A 20,515-nucleotide genomic window follows, 5' to 3' on the forward strand; every position below is an offset into this window, starting at 1 on the left:
TAATAAGCCATTAGATTGACTCCATTTTCTCGTATACTTACTTTATGCCTTTTTAAACTTGCCTTAATTAAATTCATTCTCTAAATTTGCCTTAATTAAATTCATTCTGGAACATGAAAATTGCTCAGTTTCCATTCATCTGGAAAAGGCTCTTTTTAGGCCAGCAAGACTCACCTTGAGGCATTTACTAGAGCTAGAATAGGAATCAGTGCTTTCAGCTTGTAGAGATTGTTTTATTATCATGCATGTGCCTTTGCACACTGAGAATCATACCACACTTCTACTGTGCCAAGGTTTGTATTTTCAAAAATAAAAGGTTAGTAGATAATGTCCTCAGAGGATTATCTGACAAATCAGTGTTCTATTTAAAACACAAAACCAACAGATGCTGCTTTCCTCATGCATATAAATAATTGCAAGGTACTGAGGGGTGCTGCTTTTTACAGTACAGCAAGACAACCTGTGAAAATGAGTGCAACCATTTATCATCACCACCAATGGTTTATGCTTAGATGCAAATGCTCTTTGCAGAAAGCAGGTTTCCCAATGAAATCCCATCAGGAGACACTACCAGTGGTACAATCAACCATTTCTTGTAGTGCCTGTGAGCCTGGTTGTAAGGTACATATGAGACAGGTATAGAGCAAGCAGGGTGAACAGCAGCAGGTTTGGAAGGGATCTTATGAAGAGAGAGCAAAGAACAAAGAATCAGGAGACATGGACTATCTTCCAGGGAATGTAGCAAAATTACTGTGTAACAAGGCAAGCCATTAGTCAGAATTAAGTCAGTCAGGCTGAAATAAGAAGCATTTAATATCTTGAATTTACTGAAGCCTGAATTTGTGGTGAGAGGTCTATGAAACTGTTGTAGAAACTAATTTAATAATTAATAATACAAGGAATCATGGAAAAATCAGGCAGGAGGGGTTAATGGCATTTGAAATATAGGAGAGCTATTGTTTTTCTAATTCTAACCTGTGTTTGTACTTTCCTCTTTATCATGTCGACGTTTGCAAGCAATAAAAGGGCATTATGTGCTGGTCATTGCATCTGCTTTTGAGATAAATTTGTGTTAGCATTCCAAAGGGTCAAGGAACTCTTCCAGGGCAAACAAATTCTGGAGCACTGATGCCAGATGGTGTGTATATAAAATGGAAAATGGGAAAAGCAATTTACTGTGTTCCTGTTCCAGGGAGAAGTATCACCCAGAAGGAAAGCAAAAGAGGTGAGAAATCACTGAGAAACTGGAGAGATAGTTTTCTTCTTCTGTATAACTTGGTCTTTATATCTGAAAAGTCTAGGTACATAGAAGAACTGCAGTGCTTATTCAGACAAAATTATTCCAAAAAGTTAACAGGAATATTTAATTAAAGAATGAAGGGTTAAATTAGTAATATGTACAAAGAATAATGTATTGATTTATGTAAAAAGTTCTAGATTTATCTTTATAGGTGACTAATGTATAGCCCGTGTTTCGAGAAATTTTAGTCATAAAGACAAAGCGTTTTTGTCTTGCATTTTGACCAAACTCTACAAAAGAGGCCGAAAATAACAGATCAGATTCTAAAATATAAATTAGCATAACTTCAACAAAGGTGAGTATTCAATGTAATTTATCCAGCTCAGGTGGTGAACACTACTATCTCACTTGCAGCTATATCTAATGTGTCATTTCCAAGTGTGCAAAAAAACTCTTCAGGTTTTAGAATTAATCAATACTTTCTTCAAATCTAATGAAACATACAAATGTCTCTTGGAAGGTTTAAAAAATAATTCAGCTCAGTGGAAGAAATTGAAAATAATTTTCTTAAATACTGAAAATTATAACATGCTTTCATACATAGCCTGAATTATTGATGACTTTTATCACTTGCCACCAAACCTCAGAAACATGTAACAGAGGGCTAAGTGTTCAGTTATAAACAAATAGGAAGGGAGAATGTGTCTTAGTATTTCTGTGTGCATCTTTGCTGAGCATTTTTATCTGATTATACATGTAGTATTTTAAATGCAGTCCTTCCTTTTAATGTTATGGGTTCTCCTAGAAATAAAGGAGGTAAACAAAGACTTCTCTCCATACAGGCAAAAGAGCTGAAGAACAATGCTGAGGTTTGCTATCACCCTCCTTGCTGTCGTAACATCATCCACCTGCCAAAACTATGGATGTCTGGAAGGGGACACCCAAAAACTGAAGCCAGGTCCTGAGCCAAATATGCAAGAGTGCACTCTCTACTCTAAATGTAAGAGTGTTTAATTTTTTCCAAATATGGTCAAGAAGTAACGCATTGTACACATTAATTGTTTTGGCAGTTCCTCTAAATTCTCAAAAATATATAAGATGCAATATACATTGTCTTTGAAAAGCCTCCTTCATTGGCATTTTGCTGCATGCAAACCAAGAGTAAGATTCTGGGTCTTAACAAAGTCAGCTGTAAAACTCTCATTAACTTAATTTACTTTCTTTTCAAAATTCTGATGCAGTTTGCCTTTCTTGTAGTTCCATCTGCTTAAAAATGTTTAGAGCAAAGATTATTTTGGTTTTTTGTAATTAAGTATAAGAATCAATTGTAGCAGACACTAAATGGAAAATTTGAAATCAAAATTCTATTGTAAGCAAAGTACAGCACTTATTAAAATTCTTCAACACTTTTTTTTAATGTTTGGTAGTTTTCAAAGTTAGTATCCTTTGGGATGTGGCATCTGGCAGAACACTGGTAAAATTCTTGGGACTCTCTGGGCACAACTTGACAAAACACTGTTTATGTCAGTCTGCCTCACCTGGCATTTACACTGCCACTTTCGCAGCCAAAATTGTTAGAGCCTGAGTACATCTTCTAGTTACTACTGTTACTACTAAAAGACTTTATCACATTATGGTTCAAACCAGATTAATCTTACATTTTGCATCTTCCACACACAGTGTTAAAAGGAACACTTATTGCAAGATCTTTGTTTTACTCCCAACAGCTTCCTGTTGCTATGCAGACTTCACAGAGCAATTGGCTCATTCCCCGGTAATTAAAGTAAGCGACAGCTACTGGAACAGATGTGGGCAGCTCAGTAAATCGTAAGTCAGCTTTGATGTTTTCTGTGTCCTGCTTCCACTGATCTGGGCTGGAGCAGCCACCAGCTGCTGATGGACAGTAGGTTACCCTAGAGATTATGTCACCCAGCCTAGTTCCCCATCACCTTTTCTCTATAACTGCCCAGCCTCTGACTCTTCCTATCCTCTCACACAAACCCACAAATCCCTAAGTCTACATGATTTCTGCCATTTTTTCAAGACAGGGTTTTTTCAAATTTGCTTTCAGTATAGAACCAGATCTTGCAAAGCAAACCAGTCATAAACCCAGTAGGTGACGACCACCCTGCACCTCTGTAGTTCTCTAACCATCACCCAGCAGTGAGAGTGATCTGTAATGAATAGAGGCTTCTTCCTTTGTTTAGAAAGCACATCAACTAGATTACTAAATCTCACCAAAAACAAAGCACAGGAGTCCAGAAATGAAATAGCTGAAACTTTAGAATTAAAATTCTTGTAGTCCTGTGGGTTTTGTAAACATGAAAAATGTCTCCTTAATTAAGATCTTTAGTACCCCGTTAGATGTTAAAGCTGTGAAACATGGCAAGTTATAGAAATAAAGGGATGAAAGTACAAAACAATTAAGCAAAACCAGATGTGAAAAAGTAACAGCTCTTGCCTGCCCCTCCCAGGAGAGCATCACAGTATGCAATTTTAAGTAAATTCAGCTGGGCTGTGGGAAAAATCTAAAGATTGGTGAAAGCATGAGGCTACAGCACAGACAAAGCTTTATACTATAGTTTTAAACAACATTTTATTATTGCCTGGAATCGTTGTTGCCAGGAAAAGTCAAGGCCTCAAAAGTTTATGGAAAGCTTACACAAATAGGGCTGAAATATGCATGGAAACATTTGTGCTGTAGCTGGCTGTGGTAATTGCACGGTCAGAGCCTGTACACAATGCCAGAGGAATGAGTTTCAAACTTCGGCATTAACAGGGCCAAAGGATGCTTTTCTGTGTTTTTCTCCTAATCCGTAGTATTGCATCCACATCAAAGCAGGCCTAGAAAACTGAGGCTGTAGCCTTGATGCTCAGAAACAGGCTTATTTGTGGCTTTTCTCATCCACCACAGCTGTGAAGATTTCACAAAGAAAATCGAGTGCTTTTACCGGTGTTCTCCAGATGCTGTTTACTGGATCCATCCCAATGACACTGCTGCTATCCAGGCTGTTCCATTGTGTCAAAGCTTTTGTGATGACTGGTAGGTTCAGCTTTTTAATCAAAGTATTTTTATTTAGTTTTAATATGCCCATGATTCAGTGGTGTTGCATCACCTTTGCTCTTGTTCTGCTTCTGAATTTCTTGTTTGCCATCTCTGCTTTTCCTTCTGCTAAGCTACTGCCCCCAAAATAATAATGACACAGGCTGTGAATGCAGGATGGGGACACTAAGATGAGTTTAGTGACTTGGGGACAGCACTGCCCTACTCTGGGGGAGGATGCAGTGCAGTGGCATTGTGACAGAGGAGCTCCTGCCACACTGAGGGGCACTGGCAGCAGCAAGGGCCTGCCCACCCTTCAAAAAGTCCATGCCTGTGAAACATCATTTATGCAATTAGCATTTTCAATCTGAATACTTGATCATGATATGATAAATTTGTTTTGCATGTATAAAAGGAAAGACATAAACTCATGTGGGATTTCAACAAATTATTGTTACAAATTAGCTTCATTCCTTAATTTTTTACCCATGACCTTATCCCTTCTATCATCACATTCTCTAAAATCTCTTCTAAAATCCTGAATATCAGAGACAATTGCAGCCAACTAATGCTAAAATTATTAATAGCAATGAGCAGCATAATAGCATTGAATTTTGTTTCCTAAACCACAGCATCAGAGAATCACATTATGTTTTGAGTGCAAGGCACATGGTAGGGCAACCCAGCACCCACCTGTCCTTAGTGTTGGGGCAGGAGAATTATATCCATGTAGGGTACTGAGATTTTTCCACTGGTACTTATCCAGCATATATCTCTCTCTCCCTCTCTCTCTCCTTTCCATCCCTGTTTTGAGATGTTGGATCTTAAAAACATCACCATGGGACACATAAACTTAGTCAGCACCTTATGAATGTTGCGCCCAGTCACTGGAGGAACCTGTCTGGATGCGCGTGTGAAGCACAAACACCCCAGGCTCTGTTCACACTATAAGATTATAAGTGCTAGCTTTCCATGCAAGTAATGGACTGTGAATGTCTGGATCCCTTAGGCCACTCTGAAAATCACGAAAAACCATTACAATACTTCTAAAAATGTCATAAAAGAGCTTTTCTTAAAAGTACAGAAAATACAGAACACAGTAGGGTTCTCTTGGGTTTCTCTCTGCCCTGCTTCCCTAGGGTTTACACAACTTGAATGTTATTGACATGTGGATCCAGTTCCATTCCCTCCAAGGGCAAAATCATGTATGCAGTGCAGAATTTCAGTAGGATTTGTCTTCAAATATGTCTCCATTGCTTTGTGCCAGTGAAGGAAACAAGAAGCATAGCTTGCATTTGTAATGGAAGTGAGTGAGAAAGGCTGATGCATTTCTTAGAGGTTTCCCTAGGAATGAATTTTATTTCTGTGTCAGGAAACTACATGTGCCTCAGGAACAGATTTGTCACGCGCAGTCTTCCTTGCTAAGTTTTTTGTAATCTTCTAAACTGAATCCGGATTATTGACCTCCTTGAAGATAAAGACTGAGACCTTGAATTTCCCTCAGTGCTCTGAATCTTAAAGCTCAGAACCAATTACCAAATATTGCATTTGGGTGTTAAAGCATTGCCAGTGAGCTCTAGAAGAGATCTAATGGGCAAAATGATAGAATACCATTATCAAAAACAAATGTGTCCCAAAACAAGTAGCATGAAAAGTCTTTACTAAACTGTTATATCAAGTGAAAGTGTAAAGATAAAAGAAAATATGTGCTGTAAGTTTAGTTTGCATCTATTAACTAATTTAAGCCAGCTTTATTGTATATGAGGTTTATACCAAAGTGTAGAACATTGTAGGTCAATTGTAGATCATGCAGGTCAATATTACATTGCAAAATCCTCAGTGTTCCCTGGGCACTTCCAGAGCCGGCAGGTAAACAGTACTTTTAACTTTTGGGGTGTAAACAGTACTTTTAACTTTGAACAGTGGGGTGATTGAGAGCTGCTGCCCAGGATAACTGACCCTTTTCCTGAATAGAGTCTCCTGGCAGAGAGAGGATCTGCTCTAAACAAGTCCTGAGCAATGATCTATGGCTCCTGTTGGCGTCACAGATGCCTGGCCTGAATCAAAAGTGTACTGATGGCCCATTACCCTGCATGCTGGTCTGTGTGCCTGCCTAATGCCAGTGTCAAACCCATTCCCTCACCCTGCTTAAGGCCTCAGGCTAGAAAAGAGCCTGGACAGAATTCCCACTCTTTCTGGTGATTTAAAGTAACATTTTTTCATGTTCTATTCACTGGAGGCCCTTTAGCATGCTGTAGCACTGCTGGTGATGTGACCTACTTTCTCTACATACTGTGAGTGTGCCTGCTGCATACTGTATGTCTTTGTGGCCAGAAATGTGCAGAGTATTCTGAATGAGCAGTGACTTAATTTAAAAGAAATCCATCTGAGTAGCTTGGGGCCTTCCTTTTCTTCCTATTGTTTTAGGATTCCTTGCTCTCACTAGTCCTTAAACTATTGCTTTTGAAAGAGCCCAGTGTACAAGTCATTTTCTCATTCACCTGCGAAAGGGCCCTGTGTCCTATAAAAGAGAAAGAGTTTAATTAGAAAAAATACAGTGGAAAAGGTTTTAAAATAAAAATATCTTGCTCATTATACATAGGGAACTAATATGGTCAGGGAGGGTCTTTTACGTATTTATGTTTCTCACATTTAGTTAATGTTCAAATAAAATTATGGGTTTCTGGACTGCAGAAATTAGACTTTTCACAAATCATGACTTTTCGTTAAGTTGACTTCATAATTACTTCCACTGGGATAAAGAAAAACTCCTACCAATGGAATTATGCATTGTCACCTGCTTATAGAACAAACCACAGTCAGGTAATAATAGTGGTTAGGAAATATTTTATCTTGACAAGTCAATAAATAATGGTGAATAAAAATATAAACACTTCTATTCGTATTCCTGAGGAAACCAGATGCATACCATGAATATTAATTTCTCAAATTTTGGCCTCTATTTCCAGCAGAGCCACTACCTCTGACAGCAGATTCAGGGATGAACCCATTGAGAGTACATGTCTTCTCACCCTGAGCTGTTTACTTCAGGCCCTGGTTACCTTCCATCTGTTATTGCTCTTTCTCCCTCCAAAAAGCCCAGAAAACCAGTGTGAAGATACTGCAGATATGCATCTTCTGACCTTTCTGCATTTGCAAATCTACTGCAATGTCCAGTTCTCGTGACCACATGACAGCCCCCATATTTCATGTAAAAATGTAAGGCTGTAGCCCTCGTGATATCAAAACAGTTTTGAAACATGACCCTGAAGATTAAAAATTACAAACAGAAAATCTATCCAAAGACACTAATTACAAAGACCATGCTAAACATTAACTTTCTGGAAGCTGTGCCTCATTATTTTACTGCTTACTTGTATGAATAGTCCTACAAGCCAATGAGACTAAATTTAAGAAGATGTTAACTGATTTCCAGAAAGTAAAGTTCTCAAAAAAGATAAGAGCCAAAAAGTACAGCATAAAAGAGAAGTGGAAGGGAGGAAATGATGTAGGATAATGGTAAGTCATGAGATCTCTCATCACATCGAACAGCCAGAACTCTATTCATTCCAGGCCATTTATAGGTTTTTTCTACATTACCACTTACAAATTAAAAATAACTTAGAATTTAAGATTTTAGACCTATGCTCTAGAGGACTCTTATCTTTCCTTCTCTTTTTAACTTTGAAAATGTCATTCTGAGGCTGACAGCCTACTAGTTTATATTATTTTGGTTTCTGTGGAATTTCCTTATTTCAGTGCATGTTCCTCATAGCAACTCCCCTGCCTGGCAAACATCATTCTTCTTGTCCCATATTAATTCATAAATACAAACTTTCCCCACATCTCCTTCAAGTGACAGTTTACCCTTAGCACACCTATGCTCTGTTGTGATACTGAACAGCAGAATTCATGAAACTCCCTCTCTCCCTCCCAGGATTTCCTCCACTCAGAAACATCAGATAAACAAGCAGAAAACACCCACAACATGAGCCCTTTGCTAAGGCTGTCAGTATAGGAGGTAACGAGTGAACTGTTTAGTTTTCATGGGAATTTAGGTTTTCCTGGGCAGCTCAGAGTTTATGAACATGTCAAGCTAAGATAATGTGCACATTGCTTGAAGATCTGTTGCTAAGCTGCACTGTAATCACACCATGTTACTAACAAAGCCCCTGGACATCTCTTTGAGGTGAATCTAAGTCCAATGAAAAATGTGAGAGAAGTAACTATCTTCCACACTAATCTCCATGAAGGTATGAAGCCTGCAAAGATGATTCCATATGTGTTCGTAACTGGCTGACAGACTGGGAGTGGGATAAAAATGGAGAAAACCACTGTAAGGATAAATGCATTCCATACCATGAGGTAAGAAAACCTGATCAACTGAAGCAGAAACTATGGCATTAGGGGTTTTTTCCCTGAATATATGGGAGTAAAATGCCATCAGTGAATTATTTTTACTTCAGAAATTTCAAGCCATTCCTACATCAGACTTTTTAAGTACACAAATTTTCAAACATTCGTTTTTATATACAGCACTCGCTGTAGGTTGATATACATTTAATTAATCACTATTCATTCCACTCGGGAAACAAAAGTCCAAGAAACACAGATATTTTAACCCAGTGGGATTTAGAAAGTAAAAGATAAATGAACTTTGTTCATACAAAAACACTAAGATGCAATTCATAGGGTTCCTTACACAATATGGAGCGGTACACATATCTGTCTTTTTAAATTGGAATGTGAATTCCCCAGCCAATGAGGAATTTTTGAAGTTTTCTTGCCTATTGAGTATCTTTGCCCTTTTCTCTATTTTACCTTGTCCTTCTTTATCCCATCTTTCTGAGAATGTTTAATGGTTGGGATAACTAATTTTATGAGCAAAAGTGTATAAAATGAGAACTGACAAGACTTGCCTGGAACCTGGTCTACAGACTTTTCCAGAGTCAGGTAGGATTTTTCTAGTGACTCAAGTAAGTTTAGCATCAGAGTGATATAATACAATTCAAAAGTGTATTTGAATATTTTTAACAGCTGAACTTCACTGAGTCCATTAAAAACTGGCCAAATTGAAGAAGTAAACAAAATTTAGGTGAACTGCTTAGGGACTGGTAGTAAGGCTTGCAGATTCATTATTTTGAATTCAATTCAAGTACATGTACTTCCAGAAGTCAGCTCAGCAACTGATACAAGTAGAAAACACAGTCCAGTTTGTGCTGGATTGCTGTCTGCCTTGCAAAAGTGACACTAATCAGCAGATTCAGGAAGGTGGCCAAAAACAAATGGGCTGTGGAAACTTACAGCTTAGTTTCCCAGATGTGCTAAATCATCAGTAGTTCCAGATGAAGTGAAAAACAAAATTATAATCTCCATAAATAATCTCCAGTCTCTGTTCAAACTGTCCTTGTTTCAGATATAGGAGTTTTTAACCTTGAGTTCCTTTGCACTTATTTCTTAAAGAAAATATACCATCTGCAGGGAAAAACATGCAGCAAACTCCAAGGTCTTATCACTCAAAGCCAGGCACAGCTATTCCTTAACTAAATGGAACCACACCTTAAACTACCCATGTTTTTCACCACAAATAGGCTTGCCGGGTAAGTAATCATAAAGATTACATTTCTGTAGAGAAATTAAAAAACATACATTTCCCATATGAAGATTACATGATATACAAACACTAGACTGCCTCGGTTTGGACTCAACTCATGGAAGGGTTCTCACACGTCAGAGCACTGTAAGCAGTTCCTTTTTTTCACACAGAGGAGCAATCAGCAGCCCTACATGTGATGTATGCAAGTAGTTCTAAGGCCCATTTGGGACAACTGCTGAATAAAGAACAAATGCTGACTATTAAGGATACACAACTGACCATGGCCAGTTTTAGCCTTGTCATTATTCTCCTAGCTGGGTGCTCCTCAAGCAGTGTTAATGCACAGGCTAGGACATTTCCCAAGAAGCTAAAGAGTCAGAATCCTTTGCAGAAATTTAGGAATATGTTGGGGAAGCAGGCTATGTGCTCCATGTATTTGCTGCAGCATTCTGATTATCCTGTGGTCTTTAAGCAGAATTAGGAGGAAAGTAAAATTACCAATTTAGCTAGTAGAAAAGTACAAACATATTATAGAACCTGTGGGACACAAGTATAGGCTGTATACAGGTCTCTTGCATAAAGACCGAAACAAACCCATGTGACAGGCTTTAATACTTTCTGGGATGATTAGCTAAAAGCAGGTAGAAATTCAGAACTGCACAGGAGCTGGAAGAAAATATCTACTGCTACTTAAAATAACAGGAGTAGAGGGAAAGAAAGAGCTAAGATCTGCCTGTCCTGAGAGCACAAGGAAAGAACTAGATGGAGGAGATTTCCTTTTCTGACTGTGCTCCCAGTCCATCATCCAACCTCCATACTCCTTCTCCAGCACCTGCAGCATCCATGGTGCAAGCCCTGGCTAGAGATGGTATTGGCTGAAAAGCTGGTTTACACACTACAGAGTCTTTGGGGCTATTTGAAATGGACATTGTATTATTCATAAAGGATAGTTTTTTAAGGCAAAAGACAACATAATTTTTTGCACATGGGGACACAGGGAAGAACTTGCTAATTTCTTCAGATAAACTCAAGCTGAGCAAGCAGAACATTGTCACAATGTGAGCTCAGCAAACAAGCAGTATCTTTGTTGTGTGGTTGACGGGTCCTATGACACAGGACTTACAAAATGCAATAGTAGCAAGAACAGAACAGTTTCACTTGATAAGGGTACAAGAAGCTGCAATTTGCAGTTTTTTGAGCCAGAAAGGCCATTGCCCCACTGGAAAAAGCACCTTGGAAGCTTGACAAAAACTTACTTACTTCAAGCAGTTTCTAAATTACGTCTCTTCTCTTTGCCTACGAGGTCCTGCCCGGCCATGAAGTACATTGCAGCAGGCACAATGAGATCTCTCGGAGCTGTGACTCCACTGGGCTCTCTCTGGCCTGTAAATAAAAAGATTCCTCTATTCAAAGCACTATCTGGCACTTTCAGTGCTACTCAGATTTCAAGGCATGTCAGAGTGTCCTGACATGCTACAAGTTGTAAAAGCTCTCACACACAGCTTTAACTGTCAGCCCCAGAGAGCTGCTGGGCTGTCAGCCCCAGGGTGGAAACAAAGGGCAGCTGTTGATCTCTGCATTTTGTGTAACCACTTGCTCTCAAAACAGGCAAATTACTTTTGCCAATTGGGGGGACTGGGTAACATTTTCAGACATCTCAGAAGAGATGAAGCATAGCACACAACAAGACAGAAAATTACTCCAGACAGTGGTTTTATATCCTGGTACAAATTTTTAAAAAGTGATAAATGTTGATCAATTTGATACAAACTGATGTTAATTCAATTTATTTAAATGTAATGAGGCATTTCTTATTTGACACACAGATGTACGCAAATGGGACTGATTTGTGCCAGAGTATGTGGGGGGAGTCATTTAAGGTGAGCGAATCCTCCTGCCTCTGCTTGCAAATGAACAAGAAGGACTCGATTGCAATCAAGTATCTCCTCTCCAAAAACTCAGAGGAAAGCTCCAGCAGCAGCAGCAGCAGCAGTGAGGAGCGTGCCTGCCAAAATAAACTCCTGAAGTTCGAGAAACTAAAGCAAAAGGAAGGTGAACAGATGAGATAAATGCTAGTGGATGTATGTCAGCACAAGAGAAATCGTGGTGGAGGCTGGGCTTGGGGCATCATGCCAGCCTGCTTTATCCCTTCCTTTCTAGAACATAATAAATCAATGGCTGGTTCTATTAATCTTGCTCTGATGTTTTTGCATCTGCATCACAAAGCTCCAGACAAGCTAGCACAGGTGTAATCTTGTGACTTGAACTGAACAGCTACAAGCCTGAAGGAAACATCCAGGGGTTGACTTTCAGAGAAGAGGCACAAGCAGCCCCTGCTGACTTAAGGTGGAGCAGTGAGAACCAGAGACCTCTGGAAGGTCATGCCTGCCAGTAATGCACCAAATCTTCAACCCAAACACTTCATTAGCCCAGGCACATAGCACTCCTGTCACGAGTTACTCTGTGCCTGGGTCTGCTCAGATAAAGAAGAAATCTTTAGGCAGAAATAGGTCAGGGAGCCTGGCTACTGACCACTGAAAATGTATTTATTTTGAATCTTAAAAACAGAGATTTATAGTGTACTACATAAATCCCTGGATCCAAATATTGTCAGTACACAGCATACACAGTCTATTGCACAGGACTTTTACCTTAAGCAAAAGAAGTGGAAAAGTCTCCTACAATAGTGAAATTATTCCCACTGAGTTATTCCAAAGATAATGAAACCAAAGTGTCAGGGACAGCTCCAGTCAGGTCTCTCCCATCAGTAATTCTGTTTCCCAGCATCACTATTACAGTCAAACTAAAAATCTGCCCCAGTCCCAGAGGGATTTTTAAGGTAAAAATTATGGAAATCCTGCTTTCAGTTATGCATCCATACTTCCTCTGACATCACTGCAGAGTGGACAGGTCTGTGCCATTCTGTACAGCCTTTTTCAATGCCATCACCCCAGAAAACATGAGAAGGGTTGAATTTGGGGGTCACATTATCAAATTGTGAAAATCAGCATCATCTCGGTGCTTCCAAAGGATCTGGTTGCCTTACAGCATTTAAGGATCTGTTCCCAGTTAAAACAATGACTTGGCACATCCTCTTTAACTGGGAGAATGTTAAAAATCTAACACACTTTCTTCACTGAGCTGTTTATTTATTGGAATGGTTTCACACAGCTGCAAAAGTAATGCTAAACCCATTAGGTCATGCTCTGCTTCCAACCAGCTTCTCAGTACACTTCAAAATGGACTAATTCCTAACAGCATTGAATTGTTTTCAGAATGATTCTTTGCCACATCTGTATTTTGTGCTAACTCTATTTGTCAGTTCTACTGTTAGAAAAGAAAGAACAAGAATTTAGTCTTCTGAAAAGCTCTAATAGTCCTTTTCTCCCCCTATTTCACTAACTCTGTTCTTTCCTGTCCTTTATTGCACCTGAATCAGAGCAGAAATTTTCCTGCATTTTATTTTGCTATGCTCAAAATTCCAGAATTCCTCTCACTGATGTAACATCAATTTTTTTCTGTATCACCATGGACAAATATTTTCTTCATGTTTTTTGTTACGCATAGCACATTTTTTTTTCCCTGTGCCCCTGCTCTTTTTCTTCCCATTCCACTTTTTTCTCTTTGCTCTGACTAAATTACTCTTGAAACCACTCTCAACAAACAACTCCTCCGTGCTGAGTTTCAGGATGACCCATAAGACTGATTATTGCATGCTTTTGAGGAACATTGGGTCCTATAGCAAGATAAAGGACAAAGAAAGATCGTTCTGCTCCTATTCATAACTTTCCCACTGACTCATGATGCACCCTAAGTAAACCATTTAACTCTTTTATGACCCAAATAATTTTGCAGAGCTACCATATTTCTTCTAGGCCATTTCTTTTCTAGGACAAAAATTCAAGAGCTTCTCAGTTGTCCCTATGGGACAGTTTTCCACTCTACAGCTCCCTGGTCCCAGAGGTGTGAACCGTGATCTTAGCTTTCAGGCTCATTGCTTTGCACTCGCTTGTGTTACAAAAACTTCACATGAATATGCCAATCTTCTTAAGCCACTGTTGCTCTGTCTAGTTGCTTTATATACACAGTAATTTACACCCAAAACAATCTTTGTGATATTCAGAAATGCTATCAGTGGATATTTTACAGAAAGACTAGGATAACTCAGGTAAAGCAAAATGAAAAAAAACACAAATGGCTAAAAAATAGACCACAGCAATACACTGTGAAGGCAACCAGGGAAAAGAAAGATCCAAGTTATTGGTGGCTGCAGACATCCCCAGCTAGTGCTACCGGATTAGGTAGGTGCCTCTATGCATCACAGCCCAAAAGCACAGGTCCTGCCTCTGGAGCCACACTGGCCCAGACCACTGAAATGCCTCCATTTTTAGTGACACTAGACTTCACTAAGATCTTTATTAAAGTGCCACAATGGTAGTCAAATGCTTTGGGAAATAGGTTGGGAAATAATTCCTACACCAATCTGAGGAAACAGATCTAAAACTCTTATCAATAAATTAAACTGGACTTATCAACAAGACAGTGTTGATAAAAATTAAAATTATTGCCAATTATTGACTTATTTACAACCTGGCTAAGAGTCAACTTTTTCACTGTGCCACTTGGGCCTGGTGTCATGTTAACCAGCTAAGCTGGGTCATCCTGATTGTTCTGTTTATTTAATGTTCTTTCCTTAAACACTGGCAGAATACTGTGAATCTTCTGGTATTTCACTGACAGGCCAGGATTTCTTACAAATGAGACCCCGCACGACAGATCTGTTAGAGTTCTCTAGTATATGTTATCTTAGCCTACTGTTTTAAAATTATGAATGCAACTTATGATGATGATGAACTTCTTCCTTAATTACTTGCAGACTGAAAATAATTCCATCATACTTCCATAATACAAATACTTCATCCAGCACATTTTCAATACTCAGTATTATCAACAAAACTTGCCCACTGTTCTTTTTGCCATTGCAAGGCTTTCTTCCTCAGGCCAGAACTTCCTGTAGTACCTTTAGAGTTCTCATTCTATTTTTATGGTTCATAAATCTCCATAGATATTGATTGCCATAGAGTCTTCCTTTTTAAAAAATAATAAACATCAGTAATTATGACATTTTCAACTTCTGTTGCATTTTTCATGTGCAGGTTTCACTCAAAACATTTTATAAATATTCATTAATCTTCAAAATATACCTGAGAGGAAAATAAGAAGTGAGAAGCAAACTGTATCAGTGGGAGACAGTCAAAAAGAGACTTATCTGATCTCTGCAAGTATTGCAGAACTAGGACTAGCACAGACAAGTTCTGTTGCAGTCTTTTTTCACATTGCAAATGGAGCTACACTTTGTAAGATAAATGTCAGAAAAAGTTATTATGTTAAATTATCATGCAAAAGTTATTATGCAAAAATTATAGAATCACAGAATTAATCAGGTTTGAAAAGACCTTTAAGATCATTGAGTCTGATGCTCCAGGTTTTTATAAAGTAAAATAGTGCAAAAAGCCTGAGCATCCAAAAACCAAAACAAGTCATTAAACCATACATTTCCATGGACCTTGAAGGATAATGAAATCATAAAAAAAATAAGCATTAAATTATAAAAAATAATCATTTCACTATATAAGACAAATAATGTCAAACAGGCTAATTTGCCTTGCTGAGAGACAACCAGCCCAAAGAGAAAGATATAGATTTGGCTTTTTAAGATTTTGATAACATTTGATATAATATTCTGATAAGCAACTGGAGAAAATCAAAGTGCAAATGAAATCACCATAATACTTGCTTAAAAATACATTAAAAGATTACTGAGTATGTTGCTGGTAAACTCAGATTTTCTGTTAGTAATCCCTAAGGATCTGTTCTGATCCAGCCAATCCTTATGTTTTCCTAAACAATGAAGCAGAGATTTTGCAAGCACTTTGAAGGACAAGATTAGAATAAAAAAGATCTTTCTATCCAAAGAACTAGACCAAGCCTCCAAAGCTGATATTCTAAAAAGGGAGATGAAAAATTCTTGTGCTGAGGAAAGATAAATAATTGGAAAAAATTATCCAGGAAAATACATGGCAAAGCAACAGCAGAGCAGCCAAGGAGCTGGGATGCATAGCAGCAACCTATGCCATTTACAGCTGAAATGTTACATTATGGAAGAAGGTTTAATCTTTTAAGGCTTCAGTGTATGCAGAGCCCTGGAAGTCCTGACTCACCAAGCAAGCAGATGCAGGACCTACAGGCATCCTACTAACAGTTACTCAGAGTTGGTGACGTATCTCACATTCCACTGAGGCCTGCTTCTGGAATGACCCCACTGCATCACACAGGCTCTGGAATGTGGTGGGTATCAGGCAGAGTTTAACTCTATCTATCTTCCCAATGAAATCAGCTCACAAGCTCTGTCAACACCAGTGCAATATCTTCTAGGAGAGCAAACATGCTCTTGGTATATATCTAATGACTATATAATTTAAAATGAATGAAATTAGCTGAATTCATGCACATTTTCTGATTATTTTCTTTCCCTTTTTTCTCTTCCAAAGGTTTGCATAACTTGGAGATATTTTAAAAAATGCCACATGCTTCAGACAGCTCATGTCTATTGTATGCTTGCTCCTACATCCAAGGAAACACTGAGATTTAGACAAGAGTAAAGAAAAGAGTCCAAAAAGCATTAGGGTTTGGATTACAATTTGAAACATTGCCAAACTTTACTAACAGCAGGACTCAATTCCCCCATGCCTGGAGAGGATAATTCTCAAGCACAACTCATTTTTCCTTTTGGCAAAAAAAACCCCAAACCTGCACCTTTGATACAGTCACCTAAGAGAGCAGATCTAATTCAGTGTGAAGCTGCAGGTCAGCTCCAGACTACAGTGAAAAAAGACCCAAGCAATGAAATCAATCATCTGCTTCAAATAAGTGTGAGGACACAGTTAGGATCAGACCTCAACAATCTGGCAGCTTTCAACATCTCCAAGATAAAGTTGCTGTGATTCCCTACTACTGAGATTTATCTTCACAGAGAATTGAGGGAGGAAAATCTCTCTCCTAAAAGCATATCTCTCCTGCCTCTGTTTTGACACCAACTGCTATCCGAATTCCAGTATTCTTTTGGCCTCCTTCCTTGGAAATGCAGTGAGGTCTCTGTGGAGCTCGCCTTGGTTCCCCTCTCAGACAGCTGTGACTAATTCAATGTTCAAGCTCTTGAGTTAATTCTCTCATTAGATCACTTTCCTTCTTCATGGAATAATTATTCCCACGGGAGAAATGAGGAAGACTAATACAATATTGTGCTAGTATCTGACACACTGCATCCAGGATGTTTATTTTAAATCAAATTGCCTGGAATTGATCCAGATCTATGGCTTAAACACAAGAATCTTCTAAGTGGTGGGGAACTGTAGCCATGCATGTTACACAACATTCCCCATTTCACTGGAATTCCTCCAAACTTCCTGCTAGGTAAGTGTACCTAGAACACAAACCTCTCTACACAAGTAGGTCAGGTGACACAATCCTTTCATTGCTGGGGCATACTTTAGGACTGCAAAAGGTTTTTTCCCTGGTTTTATAATTTTTTTTTATCACCAATCCCTTTTCCACCCAATGCTGTTGTGAAGGTGAAGCCTGGAGCATACAGTAGTGAAATATCGTCAGTTATCCTGAAATCACAAGCCAATATCTGTGCATTACTGACTGGGAATGTCACATTCTCTCTGAAGCCTCCTGTGGCTCAGATGTGTTTCCCAATTTTGCTACGTGGCTGATCACTGGAGGGGGCAACACCTCTCTCAACTGGATGCCAACACAGCCTGTGCTGCAGCACCTTTGGTGGGATCTGAATACATTGGGGGAGTTTCTCAATCCCCACCTCAGGAGTGCTAAACCTCTCTGGACTGACAGCTCTGATACCAGGCTGTTACCTTAATGCCACCTTTACCTCAAGCCACATTACAGTGAAAATAGTAAACACTTAGTTTCGAATTTTAAAACAGAGAAAAAAGTTCACAAAGGCTTCTAAAGATGGGAGAGGGGTGGGGAGGGGCAGGGTGAGGCGAAGACAGCTGTACATGTGAAAAATGGACGGAGGCATCATCACCTTGCTGGTAGTGTGAAAACTGAAATGTGGGACTGTCTGTGCAGAAAGACTGTCTTTGGGGACCCCTCTTGCTCTCTGTGTTTGGGTCAATTTCAGTTCAGACCTCTACCCTACCCACACATACACACATATTCATCAAGATTCATTAACCCTCACAAGAATGACGGTAATAGCTCTTGGGCCTGGCACAACCCTGTCAAGAAAGAGTGTTCTCATGCCTGGCTTGAGTCTGGAAAAATGTGTTATCTCCCTGTGAAGAACTACCCACTGAGGTAGGAAACATTCAGACCCTGAAGAGAAGCTTCTTTATCCACTGAAGCTTAGGTATCACGTGAAAGCATAAGCTGACAACAGGTTTATGCAGGTATCTAATTAGAATATAGTGTCTGTAGCTCATTAGAGGCTTTTGGCTGAGTAGACAAACACAACAAGCAGTTGTGATTATCACCATTGGGGTGATAATGGAATAAACCAATGCTGTCTTTGAGAAATACCTTAAAGGAGACAGGGAGCATCTTCTCTACTCCAGGCTGAAGAGTGTGAAGTCCAGCAGCCTGCCTTGTCTTACCCCTTCAAGGGATACACAACAGCATGCACCAGCTGTGCATCCACAGACTGCTGATCTGCATCATACCTTTGGACATGCAACAGCATCCAGAGTAAATGGGACGTAGGAAAAACCTAGACCTTAACAGAGACAAGGTGTCTTGGAAGTGTGAGAGATGTAGCTTAGATGCTTGTACTGCAGATGTTTGTACTCCTCATGAGCTCTTGGTAGCTCGGCACTTTTACAATTTTGGCTTTCCTGGGAGAAGTTTGAGTTCAAATCCTTGTGGAATTTAGGGAAGTGGAGCAAAAATTGTATCTTATTACCTGCACATCAAAGCACAAAGCTCCTTTCCATTTTGGTGAGGCTGTAGAACACCTCTCCTCTGATAGATCCAGTCCATTACAATACAAGCAGCAGCTGTGCTAGGTAATTAGTAACAAAAATGGCAACTGCCTGTACCACTGAAAGGTTACAGCAGATGCCTTAGCACAGAGGGCAAAGTGCAGAGATGCAGTTTTTGACAGGAAGTGAAGATTTCCTACCCACTAAACTGGGGGAGGAATTATGGCACATTCTGGTTGCAATGGAAAGTGGCTCCCTATCACAATAGATCCCATGGAATTTGATGTACCTATGAATAGTCAAGCACTAAGTTTCATGTCTCCTCTGCAATAGAGAATTTAACAGCCAAGTATGACAAGAGGTTTTAAGTCAAAATGGTCCCCAAAACTGCAGGTGTAATGGACAGGTTCTGAGAAGAAGCAGTCAGGCAAAACTGCACATTCAAATCAATTATTACTCCTTTTAGGTTTTGGGGTGGGTGTTTGGTGTTTTTTGGGTTTTTAAGACTAAGATCTCTCCATCTTTATCAAATTCAGGGGGAAAACAAAACAAAAACAAAACAAACAAAAAAACCCCCACAACAACAAAAAAACCCAACAAAACCCAACAACGACAAACTTAAATCATACTGTAAGAGAGAAGAGATTCAGCACCCGCACAGGCGACACCTTTCAGCCTCCCGATTTGGTTAATGTTCCAATACGTCACCCTGCAGTCCCGGTTTTATTAATGTTCCAATACATCTCCCTGCGGTAACAGCGGCACCTGCAGGATTCGGGGAAAGCAGCACAGACACATCCCATGGCTCCGCAGAATATCATCCAGGCATTTGGAAAGGTTTTCCTGAGAACCCTTCAGCCAGAGAAATCTGAGCAGCCATGGGCCTGGGTGGGACAGGGGTTTTTCAAGAGAAAACCTGGATAGTTTTTTGTGAGAATCTTCTCACTGTTTTGGCAGGGTGGCAGCAGCACTTTGGAGCAGGTGTGGGCAGTGGGACATGTTGAGGAGCACAGGGCATGCCTTTTTTTGTCACCAGTCCTACATCACAGTCAGCATTCAGCTGGCTTATTGGCAAATATATTTTTAAAAGTCTATTATATTAAAATTGAAGACATTTTTAATTCCTTCACTACAGTGACTGCCATTCTTGGTGCTGGTTAATCAAAAGGCCTCCTCATTACACGGTGCAATCTCACACTGTCAAAGGTACTTTCAGACTTATTCCTGAAAATCTACAGTATGTTTTGGGAAATTCACAATTGTATATGGGATCATTAGCTCCATCCTGTACAGCTCCTCTGTGGCCCAGAAGACACCTGCTGAAGAAATGCTCTTTGCTGGGGGCAGAACCATGAACACAGCAAAGGCCTTTGGGGCAAAATGAGCCCTCTCAGCAACACTATTTTGCATCCATAAATTTGGAACTATGGTGTGAAATCCTAGTGCTGGCCAAGAGTCGAACAGCTGACATCAGCCAGCCAGCAAGCCACTGGCATTTAGGAGAATTCTAAGCCTTTTACTCACAGGCCACTTCCAATGAATAAAATGTCAGCACAAGAGGGGGCTGGTTTCTTTTACTGATGTGTCAAAGAATGAAAAACTTTGATGCATTTATTAGCCAAGCTTAAAATATA

The 20,515-nt window shown here is 39.5% G+C and overlaps 1 protein-coding gene across 1 annotated transcript; it reads left to right on the forward strand.

The window, feature by feature from the left end:
• Window positions 1-2,026: 2,026 nt before the first annotated feature.
• Window positions 2,027-11,948, forward strand: LOC311156799 (riboflavin-binding protein-like; the record flags this gene model as incomplete). Its single annotated transcript, XM_084211042.1, has 5 exons — window positions 2,027-2,240; window positions 2,968-3,067; window positions 4,155-4,283; window positions 8,537-8,648; window positions 11,706-11,948. Exons 1-5 carry the CDS (start codon window positions 2,102-2,104, stop codon window positions 11,946-11,948), a joined length of 723 nt encoding a protein of 240 aa, XP_084067168.1. The 5' UTR covers window positions 2,027-2,101.
• Window positions 11,949-20,515: the final 8,567 nt, after the last annotated feature.

This window comes from Fringilla coelebs (assembly GCF_963513975.1).
Source record: "Fringilla coelebs genome assembly, chromosome: 9".
Lineage (NCBI taxonomy): Eukaryota > Metazoa > Chordata > Aves > Passeriformes > Fringillidae > Fringilla > Fringilla coelebs.